The 24,958-nt window shown below is 55.6% G+C and overlaps 2 protein-coding genes across 23 annotated transcripts in view; one reads left to right on the plus strand and one right to left on the minus strand.

Annotated features, from left to right (window-relative positions):
* ANGPTL2 (angiopoietin like 2) overlaps positions 1 to 14,240 on the minus strand; it is a 33,283-nt gene extending 19,043 nt beyond the window's left edge. The window contains exons 1-2 of one of the 2 annotated variants that reach the window (XM_005660427.3): positions 13,744 to 14,240; positions 427 to 1,292 (exon numbers count right to left, since the gene is read on the minus strand). In XM_005660427.3, coding sequence (XP_005660484.1) covers positions 427 to 1,243 — 817 coding nt within the window. In that variant the 5' untranslated portion in view covers positions 1,244 to 1,292; positions 13,744 to 14,240. 2 annotated transcript variants of the gene reach the window in all.
* The window catches only part of RALGPS1 (Ral GEF with PH domain and SH3 binding motif 1), a 333,379-nt gene that overhangs the window by 221,613 nt on the left and 86,808 nt on the right, over positions 1 to 24,958 (plus strand). The gene's annotated exons all lie outside the window — the stretch shown is intronic.

Raw genomic sequence — 24,958 nt, forward strand, 5'->3', positions numbered from 1 at the left:
GGCATCCTACTTTTGCTGCGAGCACACTTTCTTTTCCTCTCATCTGTCCTTTCTTGGGTGAGCACTTACCGGAGGCCAGTTCTGTGCCAGGCACAGTACGGGAGCTTGCAGGCCAACACTGGGCACCTTGTGCAGAGCCCAGAACTTAGGCCTGGGGTTTTTCCTATGAGAAGCCAGAAAGCATTGCTTCTCTTCCGAGTCTCCCCCCGTTTCCTGGCTCTACCTCGGTGCATCCATCTGAGGAATGTGGTCCCCTCACACCCCGCCCTCTCCAGTGCCTTGGCCCCAGGGACTGCTGGGGGATTGCACAAGCCTTTGGCCAGGCTTCAGTTTGCTGTGGCTCTTCCCCTGCTTGTGGCCACGGCCAAGGGAAGCCTGGCACACGGCTCTGGGGTCCAGATGGAGCCGGCTCCCGGCAGGACTTACCCGACGGCTTGTCCGTGGAGGACGGGAGGCTGGTGAGGGTGGGCATGGTGGGCAGAGGGGGCGGCAGCACCTTCAGGTTCTGGTCACTCTGGATCTCGTTGGTGGAGATCTGGTTGATGATGCGGTTGTAGGGGGGCGGCTGGTAGACGCGGGGAGGGACGGCGGGGGGCGGCTGGGGCATGGGCCGGGCAGCAGGCACCCGCTGGCAGTGCTCCTCCAGCTGCGCGATGATCTCCGACTGGTTGTGGGCCAGCGTGGCCAGGTGCTGGTACTTGTGCTCCAGGTCCTTGTACTTGCTGGCCAGCTGCAGCATGTCGGCCGTCTGGTTGAGGATCCTGTTCTCCAGCTGGGAGAGCTCCAGCGCGTTGTCCCGCTTGCGGATGATCTCATGCAGGAGCTGCATGTAGAGCTGCGTGACCCGCGAGTTCATGTTGCGGCTCTCCTTGCGCAGCAGCTTCACCTCGCTCACGATGCCGCCGTCCACCTCCACCAGCTGCTGCAGCGTCTCAATCTGCCGCTTCTGTTTGAGTAGCTCGTTGTTGAGCAGCTCCAGCTCCTGCTTGTGCACCCGGTTCTCCAGGAGCACCTCGGGCTCCTTGGAGTTGACGCAGATTGCGCCCGTGACCCGCTGCTGGGGCACGATGAAGGTGTAGGTGCACTTGTCCGAGGACTCGCCAGCCCTCTTGTACCGGTTCAGGTAGATGAACTCGCTGGGCGAGCCCTCCTCCGTGCCCTCCAAGCCATCCTTCGGGCCCGCAGCAGCTCCCAGGGTGGCCAGCAGTCCCAGCCACCAGCACGTCACGCACAGCGGCCGCATGGTCCTTGCACAATGATGGTTCTTCTTGGTGAACAGAGCCTATGAAAACCTGAAAGTAAACACAAGGGGAGACTCAGTGATGGCCCTCTCACTGCCAACGGCCTGTGCCACAAATGAGCTCAGGCTTCTTGTCGGGCAGATCTTTCCGAAAACGAAGCTTCAGGAGACAGCCCTTCCAGGAGCCACAGCAGGAGACAGGCAGGCCCCGGCAGAGGTAGAAAGGAACCAGGAGGGGCCTGGAGCATCTGAAGGCCGAAGGCCACGGCCCTGCCACTCCTGGAGCCTGCTCCAGTGCTGCAGCCGTCTCACTGAGCGCCTGGCCTGGAACTTGAGAACCACGCCACGGTAGCCTGAAGCAGGGAAGGGAGACTGATCTCCCCTCACCTCTGCCTCCCACCCCTCAGCCGTTACCTTCTCCCCGGACGCGGCCTTTGTAACACCCATCACAGTTATGACGAATCTGAATTCTGCGTGACCTCTCCATGGATCTACGCTCCCTGAGGGCCAGCGCCGTGTCTGTTTCCATCCTGAATCCCCAGGATGCTGCACGAAGCAAGCTTTTTGCAAATATTTGTTAAACGAATGAATCGCTAGACATAGCATGGCATGCTTCCGTGTGTAGCGGACAGGCGTTAGGGGAAGGATGCGTCTGGTCACGTGGCTTTGCTTTGTGTGTGAGCCAAGCTGCAGAGCCCAAACAGAAGCGAACAACTGAGTTCTTCTAGACGCTCGCATTTCCAACAGCCAGCAACCGCACGGTCCCCCTCACTGCAACATGACTAAGCCAGGTGGGAGCAGGAACCAGACATGTGCCGCCGAGGGGTTTCTATTCTTAGACCAGTCCTTCCTTCCCAGATATCTGTCGACCGTCTGGGGCATGCCAGGTGGCATGCCGGCTGCTGGAAACGCTGCCGCAAACAGGGCAGAGCCAGCCCCTGCCCTCACGGGGCTTACCCGTCATCACACAGCCCCGAGTGTTGTGAAGCAGAAACAGTGTACGCTTTGAAAGGGTAGAACAGGGAACTGACCTAACCAGAGGGGTCAGGAAAGCTTCCCTGAGAAAGTGGCCTTTCTGCTGACCCTGGAGGGAGTTAGCCAGGCCGAGAGGGAGGGGACGGACTCTCAGATCCCTCAGATCCCTCCTCTCTCCTGCTCAAGGACACGGCTCCGGCAGCTCTCCTCCAGCTCCCCGCCATCATCACATTTTCCTACAATCATGCTCGCCTTTCTTTCAACTTAAGGAAAATCCTCTCTTGACCTCACACCTCTTCTCCAGCTACTGTTCCATTTCTCTGCTTCCCTCTTTAGCAAAACCCTCTGAAGAGTTGCCCACACCCACTGTTTCCAGAGAGTCCCTTTCTTCCTGCTCCGTCTTGAGCCCGTTCACATCAGGCCGGGCTCCCTCTCCTCCCCTCCAGGTGTCCCAGACAGAACCCCCTGTGCCCTCACTTGCCAGTCCAGATGGCCAGTCCTTGTCAATCCAGGCTCGTCTGTCCAACTGCCCCCTTGACGTTTCTGCTCAGCTCCTCTCACTGCTGTTGGGCATCTCCAACTTAACTGACTCAGGGGTCAGCTCCGGCGTTCCCCACATCTCCATCCCAACCTGTTCACCCCCGTTTTTCCTATGTTGGCAAGTGGCACCTCTGCTCTTGTGGTTGCTCAGGCCAATGGACTTGAAGTCATCCTTGATTCCTTTTGGTCCTAGCCTACATTTAATTCATCACCAAATCGTAATAGCAATAGTCTGGGAATAGTCCCAGAATCCTGCGGCTTCTCCCCACCTCCCGCTGTACCGCCCATCTTCACCTCTCGCCTGGACCTGACTGGTCTCCCTGCTCCCGCCTCTGGCCATTACAGTCTGTCCTCAACCCAGCAGCCAGAGCGAGCCTTTGGAAAAGTCAATTCGGGTCACTCTTCTGCTTGGAATCCTCTGGTGGCTCCTCATCGTGGAGAAGACGCTGATGGGTCTCTCGGTGCCGCCCCCCCTCCCCCGCCTCCGCTCCCATCTGGCCCTGCTTCCTCCCTGACCTCATCGCCACCTCCTCTCCTCCCCGCCAGTGCTGCTGCAGCCGCGATGGCCTCCTGGGCCTTCCTCAAGCTCACTGACTGCACGGGGCCTTTGCACGTGCTGCCCCTGCCCCCCAACTCTCACCTCCTTCCTTGCTGTGCACACCCTCTCTGCTTCCAGGGCTTTGCTGAAATATCGCTTCCCCGTGAGGCCTTCCTTATTTAACATTTATAATTGGGACCTCACCACCTTCCGCCTCCAGAATCCTTCTCACCATCAGATGTGCGCTGTCTCCCTACCCACCCCCATAAATGGAACTCCGCGAGGGCAGGGGCTTGTCTTTTTGGTCCCTTGCCACTCGCTGTGCCTAGCACATGGCCTGGACTATGTAGGAGCTCAGCAAACATTTGTAGACTGGTGTGAAAAGACACAGCCACCATCCGTTGCCACACAGTAGGGAGGGCTACAAAGCAGGGTGCAGCAAGTGGGGCCAGGGGAGCCCATGATAGGTGACGGCCTGCAGGGCAGGGGGGAGCGGCACCGAAGGAGACCGTTTCTTGTATTTATTATAAACACCCGTTAACGTCCACTCACTGAGTGCCTCCTATGTCCCTGGCCCTGCACCCAACATGTGGAAGTTCCCAGGCCAGGGATCGACCCTGGGCCACAGCAGCCACCTGAACTGCTGCAGTGACAGTGCCAGATCCTTATCCTGCTGGGCCAGGTCCTTAACCTGCTGCGAACTCCCTGCACTCAACATTTTGCAAGGGTTTTCTACTTGACTGATTTCTCACAGTATCTTTGTGGTAGATCCTCTTGTTATTTCCATTTTACGAATGAGGAAACAGAGACTCGGCGGGGCTGTGTGCCTTGACTGAGATCACACGACTGGAAGGTGGCAGAACCAGGACTCAGCCCTGGTCTGATGGACTCAAACCTTCCAACTCTTAATGACCACACAGAGACGCACTTGCTCTGGTTTCTAGCAGTGACGGGTTAGCATCACGACTTTCTGCCTTCACGTTAAGTTATGCTGAAACAACAACCCCGACACAGAACCTGGAAGGTGTTGTCTTTCCCAGACCGCTCTGGGGGCTCCTTTGGTGGGCAGCCTGGGTCCCGGCTCCCCCTTGAGCTGGACATGGGCAGTTACAAAAGGACCGCTCTGAGCTCTTTTCCACTTGAATGAGGACGCCCAAGCCGGGTGCCGAAAGCCAGCTGGGGCCTCTCAGGCCAGGCAGAGAAAGGTGCTTGGAGTCTCCCAGCTGGGTTGGGCCATGAGCTAGGGCTGCAGTGACGGTAGTGGAAGCCGAGCTGAGTTTGTGTTTGTCTAGTTTCCAACTCACTTCAGCCGCGCCTGTGCCTGCGGCCACACCCAACCCACAGTGATGGGGAGGAGCCTGCTGGTGCTGCTCCCCCACAGGCCCATGGCCTACCTCTCTGTGCCCCGGTGGGGGGGGGGGGTTGCTGCTGCAGTTGCTGGCCCAGTGAGGGTGCCACCTAGGCCAAGAAACTGCCACTGGCCGGAGGAGGCAACTCGGCCCCAGGCCTCATCACCTGGCAGGGTGGCGCTGTTTACCACTGAGTCCTGTCCCCTCCCAAGTGTGGGCTTTCTCAGCCACCTGGGCAAAGCTTTGCCCCCTGGACTTGCGATCCCGAAGGCTGAGCCTCTTCTGTGAAGTGGGGTGACCCAACCCACCTTGCAGAGCAGGTAAGGAAGGGGGACGTGTTTCCAAAACCAGAGACGGGAAGAGCACGATAGCAGCACCACAGCACCACAAGAGCTGACTGACGGCGGGGTCAGTGCGCGGGCAGTGGGGTCGGGCACTCGCTCCACCCTCTTGGGTCCTCCCCCTCCCCCAGGGGGTGCCATGACTAACGACCCCCTTTCTCAGAGGAGGTCCTTGTTCCATGTCATAGAGCTGGGCCTCCCCAGGAGGTCTGTCTGGTGTGTCCTCCCGGCCCTGAAGGGGCCCGCTAGTCAGACAGGTCCTAGTGTCATGCTGTCCCCAGCATCTCACACAGCGCTGGGCACAAACTGGGGAGGCAGCAGACGTGCACACGCAGGCAGAGACCGTGCCATCTTTAGAGAGCGTTTCTTGTGTCTGTTTGATGAAAAAGAGAACCAGGCTTGGCAGTTAACACTCGTACGGGTTTTCAGGTTCACACGCTCCGCCTTCTCCCCGGTAATCGGTGATCGGTAATCGTCACGACGTTAATGAGTGGTTAGTAGTGTCCCACCGTTTTGAGGTTGAGGAAACAGAAGTCAGGAAGGCGTCAGGTATCTCGCTCAAGGCTGCATTGCTGGTGGTGGGACCAGTCGTGGAGCCCCAGAATTCTGGGTCTCGCGGTCCCATTTCCATGGGGTCTGAGCTTGGCTGGAGTGACGTGGATCCGACCGGGTCCCAGGGAGGCTGGGAAGGAACAGGGGCCTGTGCTGTGGGTCCCAGTGAGGTTGGTATTCCCTTCCCTTTATAAGTGGGGACACTGCAACCCAGACAGTCTAAGTGACATGACTCAGTCTAGAGCTGGGGTCGACCTGACACCCAGGCCTGTGATCTCTGTGCAGCCCTCCGTCTTGGAGTAATTTATTTTCCTTAAAGATTCCAACCCCCTTCCTCAGGTTTTTGCAAGTTTGGCAGTTCTTAATGGGCAGGAATGAGTTTGTTTACTTTTGCTCTCTTGATATTTATTCAACTAATTGCATCCCAAGAGAAATAACCCCCAGCATTCCAGCCATCCTAGGCCTGGAGAAGAACTCAACACCAATCAAAGAGATGCTCCTCAGTTTCTTCCTATGACCAACAAAGAAAAGCAAATCCAACTGTTTTCCTTGGCTTTGAAATGAAAATAAAAATGATTCTTGAAATTGCTTTTCCACATTGTGTTGTGAGGAGTTTCCATTATGCACGGGTTTCCCTCCGCACAAGTGGGGCTGGTGTGACCAAGCCACGTGACAGCCTTTGCACACTAGGAGGCTACCTCCCTGGGGCTTGGGTCCCACCCAGCCTCCGGTGGGCAGCTCTGAGTGTCCCTGTTTGGCCTGCTGTGGTGGGGCTGCACCCTGTGTGTCCAGGGCCCTGCTCAGCACCCCAGCACTGCAACCCCAAGTAAGGGGCCACTTGGTGGGAAGAATTGTTTTCCTGAGATGGAGCTGTGCATCCTGCCCTGTAGCAGAAGCTGCTTTCCTGGGGTCGTCTTGTGAGTTCTCACCCCAAAGTTTAGGAATAAGACCATTTCAAATCCTGAAAATAATAACTACAGCTAATTAGCACTATGACCCAAGCACTTTATATACATTATCTCACTTCCTCCTTCCACCAACCCTGGGAGGGAACACTGCTATTTCAGGATTGCCATGCCTGGTGGCCCAGGTTGTGCACTATGCAACTCTAGAGAGCACAGCTCACATTCGAAGTCTTAGTAGTTTTGAGTATTTAAATAACAGCAATTTTTTAATTCCCACAAAGGTGCTTTTGAGGCTAACAGAAGAGCTGACAATTATCCCCACTGCAGGTGGAAAACTATTGAGAGTCATAGTCCATGAGTCATTTTGCCTAACATCACCAACTTAACTAAGTAACAGAGTCGGTAACACAACCCCCAAATATATACTGTGCTGAATGTGTAGAAATGAAAGGTCTGAAGTGGCAGAAAAGTCGAAAGAGATTGTTCTCTGACACCCGCCCCCCCAAGGAAGGGGGAGAATGGGAGAGTTCCTGGGGCCCCCAGGACTGCTGACCCCAAATTAAATCCAGCTCTCATGATGGTGTTTCACCATCAGTCCACCTTGTAGTCTTGGGGGGGCTCACAGAACCCATCCTCCCTCCCCAGCCAGCCCTGGCCCATCATCCTGTGATCACACATGAAAGCCAGGTATGAGTCCAGCCCAGAGGCAGTGCAGGGGGCCTGAGAGGGGGTCTCTGCCAAGGCAGTAAGGGAATCTGGAACGACCACCTGGCCCCCAGCGTGCCCCTCTGGCCCTGACAGGAAGCTGGGAACCTGGGCTGTGCTTGGGTGAGTATGAGGGACCCAGGCACCAGTCCTGGTGTTCAGCCAACATCAGGACAGGAAAGAAAAAGCCACAAAGTTGCAAAGTTACAAAGCTTTTCCTACTAAAACTGGTTAGGATGTATACTGTGCCAGTCAGATGGTACCAACCAATGGGAAGTCCAGGGGTGAGGGAGGGATCCCAATAAAGGGAGATTCCAGAAGAAAAGGCCCTAGAGGGCCCAGCTGACTGCATGACCAGTAAGATCAATAATAATAGCTGTCATCTGCTTGTCGTGAGCTTACTGTGTGCCCATCTATACTCTCTCTCATGTGAACAGGGGACCGGGTGTGCTGGTTGGCCCCGGTCGAGGCTTGTTGTCGTACTCTTAATAGCACCCTTTTTATCCTCAAAAGTGTCCCGATTACAAACAAACTGTGTGATCCCTTTATCTAGGAGAGAGACATTGTTATCTGCATTTGCAGTAGAGGGAACCCAGGCCCAGGAAGTTCAGGTCACTTGCCTAAAGTCCCTTGGAGCGAACGTGGGGACTGGGATTCAGCGGTGGATGGCACGGTTCATGCCCGCATTTCCATCAAGATTGTCTCTCCAAGCAGCATGAATAAAAGGTGCCTGTGTTTGCTTAATGGCCAGGATGCAGACTACTTCTCAGTCACTCTCGACTGAAAAAGTAGAAATGGCTTTCAGGTCAGCACAAGGGTGAGTCTTGTTGAATGTTAGAAACAGTTTTTTAATCATCCAAGTGGTGAGACCCCAACATGGGCAGCTAGGATGGGCAGTGGCATCCTCGCCGTAGAGAACCGGGAGGAAGAACTGTGCATCGCTTGTCCTGGTGATTCACCACCAGCCTGGAGGCCAGGGAGGGCATAGCCACATCGCCAGCTGCCGTCCCCTCCCAGCCCAGGATCCTGTGAATCACTCCCCGCCAGAAGGCACTGTGGGCACCCGGGGGTCTGGAGCCGATTCCCAGTCTCTGCCAGTTTAGCTCTCGTAAGATGACCTTCCAATGAGCTATGCGTCCAGCCAACCAGCCGTCCATCCATTTCACCTTCCCAGCCAGCCAGCCAGTGCTTTAGCCTGGATCTAGCCCTGTCGTGGGTGATGGGAACACAGGCAGAGAGAAACGGGTAGTGTAGGATTAGACGGACTTGCCCCAAGGAGTGGCAGCAGATGGTTGAATGTACCCGATGCCCGGCTCTGGTCCTCCTGCCACTGGTGCGTGGCTGGCTCCAGGGCAGGGGCAAGTTCGTGGAGGAGGCTGGTTGTGGTCATACTGTGAAATCATTGGGTGAGAGGGGATGTGGTTAGGCAGTGGGGAGCTGGGTGCCTTTGCCAGGGGGGACAAGGATGCTGCTGTTCCTTTCTCACGGTGCATTATTTGGGAACCATTTTGAGATTCCCCCAAAGCCTGCACACTGAGCCCCCTGTGCCAGGAGCCTCAGCCAACAGAGCAGAGGCGGGAGAGTCTGCAGAAGCCATTTCAGAGCCCGGCTCCTGAGTTGGCTGCTTCATTTCCGGCAGAGCCTGGTGGGCTCTAGAGCCTGGAACTGGGGGAGCCTCAGACGAGAGGGAGAGCCAGGACCTGGGTGGACCTTGGGAAATCCAGGCCTTGCCTGGAGCTGCTACTCCTGGGCCAGGCCGAGGGGTTGGCACCACGGCCGCCTCAGCCTATTGGCAGGGCTCATCCTTGAGCATGATCCCGGCAGCTCAGTGAGGCAGGGGCGACGATGATTCCCCATGTCACAGACGAGGAAACAGGTGGCGCCCTGCCCAGGCCCCAAAACCACCAAGTGGAGGGCATGGGGCTTAGAACCAGGTTTGTCGACTCCAGAGCCAGCTTTCTAAGCCGCACCGTCGTTCCCGGCCTCCCTGCTCCCCGGCATCCACGTTGCATGCTGCGCCAGGCCTGTCTTTCTAAGACTCACATCTGGTGTCAGTGTCCTGCTTAAAAACCGAGCCCATGCGGTTGTGTCTTCCTGCCTCGGCGCGCACCGCCCCTTCTGCCTCAGCGCCTTCCCCGGGTCCTGCCCGCCTTCCCTGCCCGGTCCACCTTCTCGGTGAAGCGGGTCTCTTGCACTGAAGCCCCCTTCCTCCCCCAGCTCCTGGGAGCCGCCACACAGCCTGGACTCAACTGGTTCTCTTCCCCCAGACCGCGAGCTTCTTAAAAGTAGGGTCAGGGCGGTTCCCCTTTGGATACCCAAGAGCCAGGATGGCACCTGGGTTACCAAGTAGGAATTCAAGGATTTCATTCATCAAACACATTTCCTAGGCCTTTCCCTTGTGCCAGTCTCTGTGCCTGGGGCCGGAGGTGGAACGGGAGCAGGTAGGTCCCTGCCCTCAAGGGGCCACGGTGGTAGGTAGACAGAGCGGGCACTGGTAACGCAAGTGTCACTGCCCTGATGGGCGGCTCTGGGGCCGGAGGCCACCTCGTCCAGCTGGGGTGAAGCGAGCGGTGTGTCACCGGGTTTGTTGGGCAGCTCGTTTTTCTCTGGGTTGGAGGCTCCCCTCCTCCTCCCACCCTTCCTTCCCTTCTTCCATTCAGACCCCTTCTCTGCCTGTCCCTGGGTGGGTATCAGAGGTCTGGCAACAACTGAGAGGCGCCACCTTCCCTGCATGGAGGTGGGAGTGGGACCATCTCGGGCAGGACTTGGGTGGCTCCTGGAGCTGGACGGGTCCTCAGGCCTCTCTCAGAGATAAGCACAAAGTCCATTCTGGGCTTCTCTGCGGTGGTCCTGGGCATGCCTTTCTGGAGGACTACCTGCAGGGGGAGGCTGGGGCCCTGGGGCCACCGGCCCCGAGACAGGCTGGTTTCGGCAGAGAATTGACCTAACACAATAGCTTGATTGTGAGAGGCCTGGCTCCCCTACCCCGCGTGTTAACATTTCTGCGATCGGAATATGTCTTATAATTGATTGTACGTGTAACGGGACATGGTACCTTTTTAACTCCCCGCTCCCCCAAGGCTGTTATTAAGTCGGTCATATGGCTTAGAGTCGTTGTGAGGCATGTGGTTTTGTCAGAGAAACTGCCCTAGAATGAGGTTCCGCTGTGACCCAGCTACCACCACAAACTCCTAGCTGCCACTGGCTGAATGACCCTTCTATTTGGGGCGTTTTATATAAATTCACAGAAAAGAAATGCTATTCAATGAATTGATTCATTCTTGAGATTCCCGCAGTGTGTTTGTCCAGGGTGGCAGGGGCTGGGGTAGAGTAAGCCCAGATCTGCATCTGAATCCTTGCTTTTTGGCCCGCTAGTGGAGAGGCCTGGGCAGAGGGTCTGTACCCTCCGACCCTCCGTTTCCTTTTCTGTGAAATGGGGAGAGCGTCACGCGTCTCCTAGGCCCTTCTTGGTGCCGCACGCCTCCTCCTTACGCGTCTCCCATTGCTGTGTGTTTGTGTGACTCTGAGATTCACCTTCTGCCTCCTCCCACTGGGCTGTGGGTGCCTTGAAGCAGAGCCCTTCCCCCGTCAATTGCGACGGTTCGGGTGAAGTGGACTATGACTCAGAGAGAGGCCAGAAATTGAATGTACTTGCCTTGGGCGGGGCTGCCGCCTGTTCTGCTGTTTGTTTTGCTGTAGCTGCCCGTCGAGGCTCCCTGAGCTCCTCCCAACCAGTACCTTAGGCACAGAGGGGAAGGTCGGCCCCAGGCCCTGCCCCACGGAGCTGGTGCCAGAGTTCGTGCTGCTGCCGTGGGACAGCGGCACAGAGCCCCAAGCGCATGGGTTTTGTGTTAAGACAGCCTGGCTTGGAATTCCACCCCGCCTCCCCCAGACGTGCCAGGCAGCTGTGGTGGGGACTCCTCTGTAGGAAGGGTGGCGAAGCCTACTGTCTTATTAGAGGTCGGCTTCTCTGACCAGCAGGTGATGCATGGGGATCAGGTAAGCACATGGTTTCAGATAGGACGCTGTTGTAGCATCTCTAGGACAGCAACCAAAATAGACTTGGCAGCGTGACACCTTGAACAGGGCAGTGGAGTGAGGCAAGAAAAGGCATGGATGTTGGAGCCATACTGACGACTGTTCACCTCCCACAGAATCGCCAGTCATGTGACATTGGGCAGCTTGCTTCTCTTCTCTGAGCCTTAGTTTTCTCATCTGTACAATGGGATGCTCAAACGAGACTCTACCTCCTAAGGTGGTAGTGAGGATGAATTGAGATAGCGCTGTGCCTTATGTAGCCCAGGGGTCCTTAAAAAACCACTGTGGGATGGAGGAGTGGATACACAAACGGCTTAGTTGCTCTGCCCATGAGTTTGCAGCAATACCGTGCAGTCCCCTCCTATGCCATGTGCTTCACACATTTTCATCTGCCTTTCCTGAGTAATAATTAATCTCATTTTTGTTAGGGCTGTGTGGTCACTCAGAGCCTCTGCACTCCAAGCCTCTCCAAATGCTTCCAAGACCTTGTTTAGAAACCACTGAAATGTCTGGAGCCACAGGAGTGAAGCTACTGTCCTGGACACCAGTGTCGATGCACCAGTGTTGGCTGGTGTAAGATCCACTGGACTTGGCCGTCTTGTGGCCAGAGTTGGTGATGGGGATGAAGTTTAGGGAAGGGGTCCCTGCCTCACCCTCTGCAATCCCAGGACTGGCCTGGCACTGGTCTTCCTGCTTTGTGGACCTCCTGCAGCACAGCAGTGGCTCACTTTCCTTGCCTCCTGGTTCTGGGGAGGGGACCCGCAGGCAGGGGAGAAGCACTGATGTTGGGGTAGGATGCTCTTACGGTAAGGTTGGTATCAGGTGCACCCGAGGGTCCTCTTGTTGGGGTATCCACACTCTTCCTTTGTGTGGACTTCTAGGACCTGGACATGCTAGGGTTGCCCCAAACGTAAAGCCCCCTCCCTGGGCTCCTGGGAGGACCACCAGTGTGGGTGGCGATAGTGGCCATAGCATTCACTGGCTCAGCCTTGCGGGATTTCTTGACAACCCCAGCGGGATGTGTCCAGGACAGGCAGAGAAGCTGGGTCTCTGCTCGTCCCCCTCTGCCGATCCTCATTTGGCTGCGGCTCATTATACTCTGTAACGGATGTTTTCTGAGGCTTTGCCACACACCAGGCACTGTGCTAAGGGCTTCCAGGTCATGATCCCGTGTGCACCTCCTAGAAGGCAGTGCTGCAGTGTGGTTCAGAGTGCTGGGTTCAAGAGCTGGCGCTGGCACTGAGGAACCACGTGCCCTCACCATCTGTGCCCCAGCTGCCTCACCTGTGGAATGTTGAGACTAACAGTACCCGTGTTTTAGGGTGGTCGTGGGGACTCCACCGTCTGGTAAGTGCCTGGCTCAGGGTAAGTGCCATGTAGGTGTTAGCTGTGACTAAGAGATGGGCACTGCCGTTGTCCCATTTTCCAGATGAGGAAACAGAGGCTTGGAGAGGCTAACTGTCTTACCAGCGTTACTTGGCTCCTAAGTAGAAGAGCTAGGATTTGAACCTAGCTCCGGAGCACCACCTTACTCTGCCTCAATTTGGGAAAATGCACATGGGGAGCGTTTGGCCAGCTTCGGAAGTGGCATTCTCAACTTTCGGCAGAGCCCCGGTGAAAGGAGATCCTTTGCTAAGTAACCGAACTGGCCTCTGGGAGCTCTCATAATCCCACAGCAGAGGCAATAGCTGACCCGTGACACACATATCACAGGAGGAGAAGGGAGGGATCAGCGAAGAATTTCTGTTTGGAAATGTTATCTAACGAGCACTTTCAAGGGACTCAGAATGCAGAGCCCGTGCTGTCCCCCTGCCGGGTGCCCGGGAAGCCCGGTCCTCCCCTGCTTCCCAGCCAGGCCACGTCCAGCCTGCTGGAGACCTGGGGCTCCGTCCAGTGCGAGGAGGGACCAGACATCTTCCCAGCAGCCCTGTGCCCCGGAGGCCCGGCGGCAGGAGCCTCTGGAGGAGGTGGCCCTCCCCCCAGACCTCTCGGCTCCTCTCCTCCCGGCTGATGGTGTGAGCAGAAGCAGCTCCAGGCGACCCCTGAACAAGGGCACCCGCCCGGCTCCCCTCACGCAGGACAGTGCTAGCTCTTGCTCCTACCTGGGCACGGTCTCCAGCCAGGGTGCCTGGAACCCAAAGCTGAAAAACAACTTCCCAGCTCCGCCGTCCGTCCGCGACTCCCTCGGTCCGCTGGTCCCTCAAGCACACCCTCCATGCAAGCTCTCCCTCGCGCACACGCCCCAGCTGCCGGCCGAGCCCAGGAGCCGCCTGCCAAAGGCTCTTTGTCTGAGCAAGAGTGGGGCTCTGTGGTGAAGCCCTGCAAACCCCAGCCCGTGACCTCTGGCCCCTAGAACGCCACCCTCTGCTCAGGTGGTCACAGGTCCTGTCCCGGCAGATGCCTCATTTGGCTCCAAGTGAAAGCAGAGGTGCCCGCTCTGGGGTCCAGCTGCACGCGTCCCCCTCCCCAGCTGCAGGGTCAGGGTTCTTGAACCCAGAGACCCAGGGCCAGCTGCTGCCTCTCGCCCTGCTCCTTCAGCGCCCCACGGCCGGCCCCTTACCTCTTCCCTCCTGCCTGGCTCCCGGGCAGCTCCTCACATGCTTCACCTCGGCCGTCAGCAGGGCAGCCTGGCCATGGCCTCCCAGAGGGGTCCCCGCGTCGCAGGCCGGCCCGGCCGCCGAGCAGCCCTGCCTCACTGGCCTCTGCTTGCTCTGCTCTGCCCCCACCGCGGGGCTGCAGCCAGCCGGACAGGGCGGGGGGCTGGCCGGGGGTCCTGCCGGCGGCTCACGGCCTGCCTTCTCCGGCGGGGGCCGGCAGCTGCCTCAGTGCCATGCTCTGCAGGTCCAGAACTCAGGCAGCACTGCTCAGGGCTCGGGGTCCAGCCTCAGGCCGACTGCAGCAGCCTCATTTGAACTCCCAACTCCTTTGTGGAGCCTTTACATGCCGCCGGAGGAAACTGTGAGCGCAGCCTGACCCTGGTTGGCTGCAGGCACTTCTCTCCACCCACTAGTGCAAGAGGATCCCCCAGGCCCCAGAAAGGCTCCGGGCCTCCCCTCAGCCCCAGACAGAGGCGGGCCGCCCGGTGATGTCACTCTAGCTCCGGCCCCAGCTGGCCCGGCCCCTCCCGCCCCAGCCCGCTTTGGCGGCTTCCGCGGCCCCCTCCTTCCCTGGCACGAGCAGCCTGGCCAGCTCCGCTCCCTGGCCCAGCCGCTCCCCGAAGCCCGGGCAGCCCGCGGTGCGCTCTGCCGAGGCCGAGCACTTCCCCTCTGACTCAGGTCTGCTGCAGCTGAGCGGGCTCAGGGCGGGCTCAGGGCGGGCGTGTGGGCAGCGGGGAGCCAGGGCCTCCCCCCAGATCTGGATCTGATGGCTCCGTCACCCAGCATGTCACCCAGCACTGCCGCACTTAGCCCCAGGTGGGCTGCCCGGGCTGCCCCGCACAGGCCGCCTCTCCCCCTCAGCTGCCCTTCTTGGAGGGGACAGCCTTCACCTCTAAACCCTGGAGGGGGAGCCCAGGGCAGTCTGCGCAGAAGTGAGTAGGATCTGAGTTGTGAAAGTCACTGAGACCCAGTGGCTTCTTGGGACAGTGGAAATGCCAGAGGCGGGGGGCGGGGCAGCCCTGGGGAGGGGCTCCCTCACTCCCCACCTGAGAGGCCTCGATCAAGTCACCTCATCTCTCTGGGCACCCGTGTCATGCATCAGCAGTGAATGAGCTAAGCCAGTAATCTACCCCCACGGGCTGCGGCAAGGATTCCGTGAGGTCACGCAGGAAGGGGCTTGGCACAGGGCGAGGCTGCCTTAGTGGATTGAACTCAGGACTCATGTTGAGCGGGCCAGGCTCGAGTTCCCAAAACTTCCACTGTGACCTCGGTCCAGTTCTTCGAGGAACACATAGCGGGAGCCCTTCAAGGCCCTCAGCACAGAGCCTGTCACCCAGATGGAGCCCATGCATGTAGAGTCAGAGCAGGAGAGGAGGCAGCGCTGGAGCCCACATAGTGGGCCGTCCCAGCCCCTCATCAGCACAGGCAGGCGGAGGAGGGAGGCCAGGCCTGCAGGGTGAGAGGAGGCGAGGCCTTCGACGGGAGAGCCAGGAGCAGGCCTGTCCCTCTGCCTGGACAACAGCCGTGTGGAATATTGCCGGTGACTCATCTTTCCTTTTTATTTTTTATGTTTGTTTTATTTTTTTGTTTTTAGGATACACCGCGGCCTATGGAGGTTCCCAGGCCAGGGGTCTAATCAGCCCTGTTGCTGCCAGCCTCCTCCAAAGCCACAGCAACGCCAGATCTGAGCTGTGCCTGCGATCTACACCACAGTTCATGGCCATGCCAGATCCTTAACCCACTGAGCGAGGCCAGGGATCAAACCCGCAACCTCATGGTTCCTAGTCGGATTGCTTCCACTGCGCCACGAGGGGAACTCTTCATTTTTCCTTTTTAAAAAAGTTTTTAATGATGGCGACGGTGGTGATGATGATATTTGGGTACAGATTGGGAGAGAAACTTTAACGGGGTTCTCTCCGCTCCAGCCACCGAGGATCGCGTTCATGGTCCCTGGAAAACAGGTTCACCGTGGCCCCCCTCCTCAGGATGGCCACTTCCGTCTCTGCCGCGAGCGAACTTTCCTTCCTGCTTCAGCTGCTCCCTCCTGCCCAGTCCTTCTCCCTTTTCCATCTGTCCGTTCCATCCCAATTAGAAGGGGACTCTATGCCCCAAGAGACCCCTGTATCGTACAGGGTACCACATGAGCCAGACGGCTGGATGCTGCAGAAACACTGTGGGCTGGGGGGTGAACATACCACCTGCTCTGCGGATTTTCCAAAGGGCCTGGAGGGGCCGTGGGGGTGCTGGCAGGCTGGGGGCGCAAGATCAGCAGAAGCCTGTGCGATGGGACCAAATTCTCCCTGAGCTGCATCCTTGACAGCCTGGACGCAGGCATAGTCCCTTTCCCGGCTCCCTCCTCCCACCCCTCTCTCCGTCTCTCTTCTCCAGGATGTGTTTTTTGGGAACCTGCTCTGAGCCCATACCAGGAGGCCAAAGTCCCTGTCCTCACAGAACATGCTGGCAGGAGGGGAGACAGACAGACAGACAGACTGGGGTACACGAGGTGTGCTGGGCACAGGGAATACCTAAACAGGAGGCCTGACTAAGCCTGACAAATCGGTGCTTCAGCTGAAACCCGAGGATGCACAAGAGTTAGTAGGTTCTGAGGCTGGCGGGAGGGTGGCCTGGACAGAGAAAGAAGAGTGTGTAAAGTTCAAAGATGGCCCTAGTGGCATCTCCCTGTCCACAGTGAGGCCTGGACGCTCCTGCCATTGGGAGGTAGAGTCCCTGCCTCTACCTCCCTGGAATCTGGGTGTGTGTGTGACTTGCTTGTAACCACTACAGTGGGAGTGACACTACCTGACTTCCAAGGCTGGGTGGGACGGCTTCTCCCTTGTTGGCTCTCACCCTCTGTGCTGGACCCTGAGAAGTCCAGCTTCCCAGGAGGTGCCTCTGAAAGATCACGCGTGCCAGAGGTCCCAGCCGGCAGCCGGCATCAACCTCCAGACGTGGGAGGAAAGAGGCGCCTGTTCACTGAGTCATCCCCAGCTAGAGGGTCTTTCCCGCGGAGGCCCCGGACGTCGGGGAGCAGGGATAAGCCATCCCAGTGTTCCATATCTGGATTCCTGACCCACAGAACCCACGAGGATAAGAAAATAGTTATTTTAGGCTGAAAGTTTGGGTGGTAATTTGTTTATACTGCAGTAGCAACAGGAGCAGACCCTGAGGCCAGAGCAGTTGTGAAGAGTTCTTCTGAGGGGCTGGGGGAGCGCAGTTTGGAGGTGAGAAGGTGAGCATGGCGAGCATGGCGGAGGAGGAGGCCTTGCTGGAGGTGGAACTGCACCCCAAGGACGGTCAGGAACCACTGGAAGGTTCTGCGCAGGACAGGGTTCCACCTTGCTTTTATTTTGAAAAGGCCACACTGGTGCCCAGTGCAGCCTAGATTGACAGGCAGTGCTGCCTCGGAGGCATCAGAGCTGCTGGGAGCCGCCCTCCTGGTGAGAGAGGCAGTTGGCCATGGGAAACTGCTCCCCCACCCCGCCCCACCACGGGGCCGGGGAAATTTCCCCAACTTTCCCTCCTTCTGGGAATAGGCAGCCCAAGCCCCTTGTTACTGAAACACATCTGCTTCCACAATTCAGAGTTCCTAGGATCCCATCAAGTGGGAGAGGAGCATCAGAGTGGCCTGGCGCTGTCCGTCTTGGCTCAGCCCCTGCCCTGTTGTGGCCTTGGGCAGTCGAGCACGCTGCTGGGGAGCGTGCACTGGGGAGTCAAGTTCTGGCTCTAGCACCCAGGAGCTCTGAGCCTCGCTTTCCTTGTGTATAAAATGAAGACGCTATGAAGGATTTACCTCGTGGGGCTGATATGAAAACTAAATAAGATGTGTCACATTAAGTGTAACACACACTGGCTAGTACATGGGAAGTGCTCAGTGAAGGCTGGCTGTGGTCATTTTAATTACCTGTGAGCTCCCCGAGCCCTGGGGCGTGTGTGGCGTGAGCCGCGTAGAGCTCGCCTTTGGTCCAGCCCAGGAGAGCAGAGCGAATAAACAGATGGCTGACGGGAAGGTAAAGAGCACAGAGACTAAGGAACCTGGGCTCAAATCCCAGCTCTGCTGCTAAATTGGCTAACTTTCTCTTTTTAAAAAGATTTTATTAAAACATTTTTTTTTTTTTTTTGCAATCGTGGGCCACAGTTGTGGCATATGGAAGTTCCTAGGCTAGGGGTTGAATTGGAGCTGCAGCTGCTGGCCAGAGCAATGCCAGATCCAAGCTGTATCTGTGACCCCACGCTGAAGCTTGTGGCAGTGCAAGCTGAGCGAGGCCAGGGATCAAACCCCAATCCTTATGGATACATGTCAGGTTCTTAACCGACTATGCCATAGTGGGAACTCCCAGTCACAGTTTTTTTTGTTTTTTTTCTCTCGGAATATTGGGATGTTTGGCCGAGATAACTGAGTGTGTCGGGGGAGGGTTGGGGTGGGAGGACACCAGTAATGTGTGTTACGTGGACAGGAGTACTTGGAAGGGGGGCTCTGCTGTATCTCAAAACGTCCGTCTTATCAGCATTTCAGGCTTCCCAGATCCCAAACTGATGTTTCCTTTTCAGCACGTTTAAAACGCCTTTCCATTGTCAGCTGGCTTTCACTGTTTCTGACACACGGTTGGCTCTCTTCCTTGCTATGGTTCCTGTGTATGTGGTGTGGTTCTCCCCTCTGCCTTCTTTTAAGATTTTTCTTTAGGTTTGATTGTTAGCAATTGGACTACAATGTGACTAGGTGTAGTTTTCTTTGTGTTTATTCTGTTTGGGATTCATTCATTTTTAGATTTGTGGGTTGATGTTTTTCACTAAATCTGGGAATGTGTGGGGGAGCATCGGGGGCCATTGTCCCTTTCAGTATTTCTTCTGCACAATTCTCTCCCCCACCCCCTTCTAGAACTCCACTTACACACTTAGTGTAGTCCCACAGGTGACTGAAACTCCACTTATGTATGCATGTATGTATATATGTATATCTTTTTTAAAAAAAATCACTGTGCTTCAGTTTGGATCATTTCTCTTAGCTGGCTGCAAGTTTCTGATCCTTGATAGTATCTAACCTGCTGTTAACTTTATCCAAGTTATGTTTTATGTCAGGTGCTGTATTTTTTTTTTTTTTTTGTCTTAGAGTTGCCACTTGGTTTATTTTTATGAATCCCATCTCTCCCCTGAGATTCTCTATCCACTCATTCCTTCTCTCCGTCGTTTCCTAAAAAGAAAGCCCTGTACATATTTATAATAGCCATTTTAAAGCCCTAGTTTACTAATTCCAACATTTATTTAGGTCATTGGTGGGTCTGATTTCATTATTTCTCTTGCTCAGGAGCCACGTTTCCTTGCTTCTTCACATGCCTATAATTATTATTTTTTTTTAAATTGTACCCTAAACGCTTTGGATGATACATCAGAAAGACTCAGTATTTTATTGTCTTCCTCTCAAGAGTGTTGTGTTTTGGTCTGGCGGGCAGCTGAATTACTGGCATATTCCCTTCATCTTGTAGAGGCTTGGTTTTTAGGTTTTTGTTCAGGTAGGTTTATTTTGGTTTTGTCCATAATCCCAAGTAGAACCCTTAATCCTGGGTTTACTTGTAAGGCATGGATGGCCTTTCTGGGATTAAATTGAGAGCCTGAGATGTTTGCTAAGTCCCTTTAACTTGGCAGGACTTGAACTCCAAACTGCATCTTCCAGGCAGCTGCTGAACTTTCTGCCTCTCAGCTACTGCTTTCCTTTGGGCTCCTAAGAGTCTCTTTCTCTCCCCATATGCAATTTAGGGCTTAACTAAGGATTCATGGGGAATTTGTGTAGTAATTTGGGAGCTCCTCCTTCCTTCTTCGGCTGTCTCCTTTCTAGCATTTTCCCCTTCCATTTGCATCCTCAAGGTCCAACCTCTTTCTCTCCTTCCCAGCCGGTAGCACTGCTGCATTCTGTTTTATCATTCTGTGTATCACCATGGATAGGGAAGTACCTTGGCGATTGCCCCATCATTCAGGAATCACATCTCCTCCAGCTTCTATTGATTTGGGTTGCTGTCAAGTGCTTTCAAGCAGTTGTCTTTTGTATGTTGTCCAACTTTTATCATTATTACTAACCAGAGGGTTGTTTCAATACGATACACCCCTCCTTTTCAGGAACTGGATCTCCCCACGTCCCAGTTGAATTTATCTTCTCTCCCAAACCTTCTGTACTCCTACTTTTATTTGGTGCCCTACCATAAACCTAGCCAGCGGTTGGTCATTCTTATTTCAGCTCTCTGCCCTCCGTGTTCTTGGTCCTAGTCTGTTGGGAAATATCACCCCAATAATTCATAGGTCGGTTCAGCTCAGTGTACCCACTGGCAGATGAAAGAAACGTGTGATCCTCGCAAGTCTTGTTAGAACACCTTAAGGTAGCTACCTGGGATGTGCTGGGCATCAGGCTTAACATTTTATAGGTATCTTTTTTCCCTCTCCTCCCAGGACCCTATGAGAGAAGTATTACTATTTCATTCTACGAGCAAGAAGAGGGAGCTTATTAGCAACGTGCAGTCCCTTGCATCAGGCCACACTGCTAGGAAGTAATGGGACTGTGACAAAGATTTACATTAAAGATGGGAACTCTTGTGTGTTGTCCTGGAAACAAACTATTTCTTCGCTTCTAACTTTTTAACACTCTTTTTCTTGTTTTAAGATCTCTGAAGTCAGGATGCATCTTGAAGTTAAGAGCAAATCAGAGCTAAGTTGGCAGCACTTCTTTTTTACTAGAACGTTTAATGGTAGACCCATTCAACGGTTGATGACTTCTCGATTCGAGGAAGGGTGGCAGTTCTTAGGGGCCAAGGCTGCAGTGAGGTTGACCCACGGGTGCAAAAAGGCAGGGCCCTCCTTCTCCCGGTCAGCTGATCTTGGCAGGACCTGGGAGAGTGTCAGAGCCTCAGGAAGGCTGTGGAGCTTCCAAAAGCCTCCACCCATCCACACTTAACGAAACAGCTGCCTCCGAGCCGAGAGTGACAGCTGGTCCCCTCCTCTCCTGGAGGTGTTGTAGTCAGGTCCTATGACTCGCTGCCTCGTGCCTGGCAGGGGCCACATGTTTCCTAGTGAGAAGTTAGGAGATTTCATTTATGGGGAGATTGTAAGGCAGTGCTACTGGTTACCCCGTACTGCCCAGCGTCACAGAGGATGTCCAGGCACACGGAAAGCCCTTCGAGGACACTGTGTCTGGTAGTTCTTGCCAAACGGGTGTATCCACAGGGTGCTCGCTCAGTTGCAAAGCAGCTTGGGGGAGCCAGTTGTCAGCTTGTGTATGTCCCATTTCATCCCCAGCTTCCCAGGCTGACTGTGGGGGGACGGAGTCAGGGCAGCACCTCACCTCAAGCCTGGACACCACCTGACAGTCAAATACATTTTCAGTCAGCAGGTACTTATTAAATAAGCCCCATCTGAACACCGAGTGTGGGCTCCAGGTCAGTTTGCCCAAAGCCAATTTAACTGAGACTTTAGTTGACTGGTTTTCATTTTGTCTTCATCCCAGTATTTTAAAGAATGTTCATCGCCGCCCTCTCACGCAGCAGCTGACGTGAGGGCTCATCCCCAAGAGGGGAGACCAGGGGGCAGGGAGAAGAGAGATTTAATTTTAGTTTGCTGGCTTTCTTTGTAGCTTCATAACAAAACCTTGACAGAAAATTTCCAAAGCTGTTTAAAATCATCCCTATCCGTTTAAAAAAATTTTAGACAGCTGCTTCTGGAACATGTTGTCTGTGTCAGACAGGACCTTTGTCCCAAACGGGATGTGAGGGACTGGAGGCAGCTTTGTGGTCAGTGGGGACGGACCCCAACCCCCGTCCCGAGTGGCCCTGTGGACATTCTCGTCCTGAGGATCAGCCAAGCTGTGCTGACCTTGCTTGTCTGTCCCGGGGCCCAGAGAGGCAGCCGAGCAGATAAAAGAGGGCCTCTGGCAAGAGACTGTTAGAGGGGGCCTCCTGGCATGAGGCCCAGGTGGCATCACCAAGCAGAGGTGCTGGTACCGGCAGGGAGCTGGGCTGGTGTCATGGGCTGAGCCTGGGGCCGCCTTGGTCCGGGCTCTGTCCTGAGCATCTTACTTGAGGCCTAGAGCACAGAAACACGTGCCAGATGTCTGTCGAATGACTCCATGGGAACACTAGCCTTCTGAAGGTCTGTGGCACAGCCAGGGTTTCTTTCTCAGGGTCTCCGGGTGAGGACATCAAGGAGTGTCATTTGGGAGTCTGGCTAGCAGGAGGTGGGAGGAGGCCAAGAAGAGAAAGACAGGTGCCCTGACATGGCCAGGCTGTGTCTAAAGCGCGACAGGCTGCCCAGCCCCGCCCCAAGCTGGCTCTGGGGGTCCTGAGTAACTCCCTCCTCCTCTGATCTGGCGCCCAGGTGCCCCCGCCCCAGCCTTGCCCTCCCCCTCCACTCCGCTTTGCCCTCTGCCAGGCAGGTGCAGGAAGGAAGGCAGCACGTGATGGGCCTTCCAGCCCCGTCCTGCCAGGTGTGGGTGGGGCAGCAGAGGGATGTGGGCTGGCATTCCTGGGCAGGGGCACGATGGTGGTGGTCCCAGTATCAGCCCCTCTCCTCTGCACAGCAGGGCCGGTTCCCAGAGCGCTTCCGCTTCTGTCATCTCCCTCGAGTCTCTCAGGAAGCCTGGGCGTGGGAGGGCAGGAGTGACTCCATTTTATAGGAGGGAAAAAGGAGACTGCAAACCTTATGGTTGTTATTATCGTCATCGTTTATTAAGTGTTTACTACGTATCGGGCATCATGCCTATTCTTTCACTGGCCTTGGCCCTGCAGGTCCTCCACTGTCTCTGCGAGGGCAGCGCTGCAGCAGGCCCATGACTTGCTCCCACCCCGGGCACTTGGTCTTTGTAAGCTCCTTCCTCCATTAAAAATATTAAAAACCATCTTCTGGGACTATATCTCTGTAAAGACAAATATATTAACATTATACATTAAAGCATTTTCTGACCAAAAATTTCACTTTCCATTTTTTATTTTTATATTTTTTGCTTTTTAGGGCCACACCCACAGCACATGGAGCTTCCCAGGCGAAGGGGTCCAATTGCAGCTGGGTAGCCACCAGCCTACGCCACAGCCACAACCATGCCAGATCTGAGCCGGGTCTGTGACCTACACCACAGCTCACGGCAACACCGGATCCTTAACCCACGGAGCGGGGCCAGGGATCGAACCCTCAACCTCATGGTTCCTAGTCGGATTTTTTTCCACTGCACCGCGACAGGAACTCCTCACTTTCCACTCTTGTTTTAAAAGTAGCTAGGATATTTCTGTGAGCCCCTGCTAGTGTCGTGAGCCCCCACACCGTACCTGCTGATGACTCGGCCCCAAATGTGAGTCAATACACCTTTCTCCACAAACTCAGAACCCAAAATCACTAAAAAATACTAAAACCAAAAAACCAGCAAGCTTTTTTTTTTTTTTTAAAGAAATTTGGAACAAGTTCACGTGGCGGTAAAATCCGCCTTGAATTGACATGAGGTTCTGAGTAGCGTCTGGGCTGCTTAATGTCACCGTCCACGTGTGTGCAGGGGCCGTGCCCTGCAGGGCTGACCTCGCCTCCTCCACCCGCACCCCCACCCCGCCCCCGAGGACTGGCTGGCCTGCAGATCTGCTCTCCTCGCCTGGACTGCGAGTTCCTTGAGTCCAGGGCCATGTTGTGCTCATCTCCATGGATACAGATATTAATCACTTCCCTTTAAACCCATGATTTCCTCCTTCTCAATGAACCCACCGGGAGCTGCTGTCTACAAATTTATCTATAACTGAGATCCAAACTGATGAGCCAGTGCCTGGCGGGGGCGGGGTCTCTGGATGGGCTTTGCATGAGCAGATCCTCGGAGGGCGTTTGCACTCGGGTCCCCGGAAAAAGCCCTGAGGGATGATCGATCATGGCGAGTGGTAATGGAGACAAGACCGGCTGGGCATTTATTGGGTGCCAGGCACCGTGCTAAAGGTTAATGCGAATGATCTTATCATACTCCGTGTGGGAAGAACCTCCACCTTCCTCCTTTCAGAGCTGAGGAAAGTGAGGTTTAGACAGGTAACGCAGCTTGCCTGAGGACACACGGCTCTGTGAGGTGGTAGAGCAGAGACCGGACCCGGCACGTGGACTTCCGGGCGTGATCTCACCCCTGGTGCCACCAGGATGGTGCTTGAATCCGGCCTGGCCCCCAGGGAGCAGCCTGAGCTCAGGACACTGCGGGCTCTCAGCAGAGGCCGGAGGAGCTCTTTTTCACTACACTCGTGTTGGGATCAGGGGCTCAAGCCGTGCCGAGCTGTGAGACTCGGGGCCAGGTGATAAAGTGCCACAGAGCACAGCCAAGGGCCAGGCTGCCACTCCTGTGGGGGACATCCACTCAGCTGTTCCACACATGCCTACAGTGCCAGGCGCTGAGGACACAGCGATGAACAGAGCAGACACAGCCCTGGGCCTTTTGGAGTGTGTGTCCCTTCCAGGAGGCAGACAATGAAGGAGAATTTCTAAGACTGAAGAAACCAGTTAATGGGAAAGGGAAAGGGGGGGGTGGGCAGAGGTGGAAAGGAGGCTGGTTTAAACAGGGTGCGCAGGGAAGGCTTCTGGGAGAGAGGGTTATGTGAACAAGGCCCAAAGACTGGAAGGGGGCAGCCGTGCAAAGGAACAACATGTGCAAAGGCTGGGGGACGGGAAGGAGCTTGGCCTGGCCGAGGAATGAAAGGTGAGCGTGGCCAAGACGAGGGGACAAGCAGGAGAGTGGAGGGAGGAGAAGTGAGAGGGTGGACTGGGCTAGGTCCTGTAGCCCAGGTGACGCCTTAGGCTTGGATTCAGAGTATAGTGGAGGCTTCTGGAAGGTTCCAAGCAGAAACATGATATGCACTATTTTGCATTTTCCATTGTCTCTCTTGGTGCCGGGTGGAGAGTGGTCCAAGGGGAATAAGAATGGAACTGAGAGCAGCAGTGGGAGACTTGAGGGGGGCTGTTCAGGTGAGAAGCAAGGGGACTGGCACCAGGGCAGTGTCAAGGAGGCAGGGACCAGTGGTTGGACTCAGGCTAGGTTTTGGAGGAACGCTGACAAAAACCCAAACCGACTCTGACCTGGTGAGGCTCAAGCTGCACTGCTTAGCACCTTGAAGATTTGCCACTTGGGAGCCCTAGAAATGGAGTTCTGGGAATGAGAAAGTGGCCCACAGGTGGGAGTGCCCTGACCAGTTG

This window comes from Sus scrofa, chromosome 1, assembly GCF_000003025.6.
Source record: "Sus scrofa isolate TJ Tabasco breed Duroc chromosome 1, Sscrofa11.1, whole genome shotgun sequence".
NCBI classification, from domain to species: Eukaryota; Metazoa; Chordata; class Mammalia; order Artiodactyla; family Suidae; genus Sus; species Sus scrofa.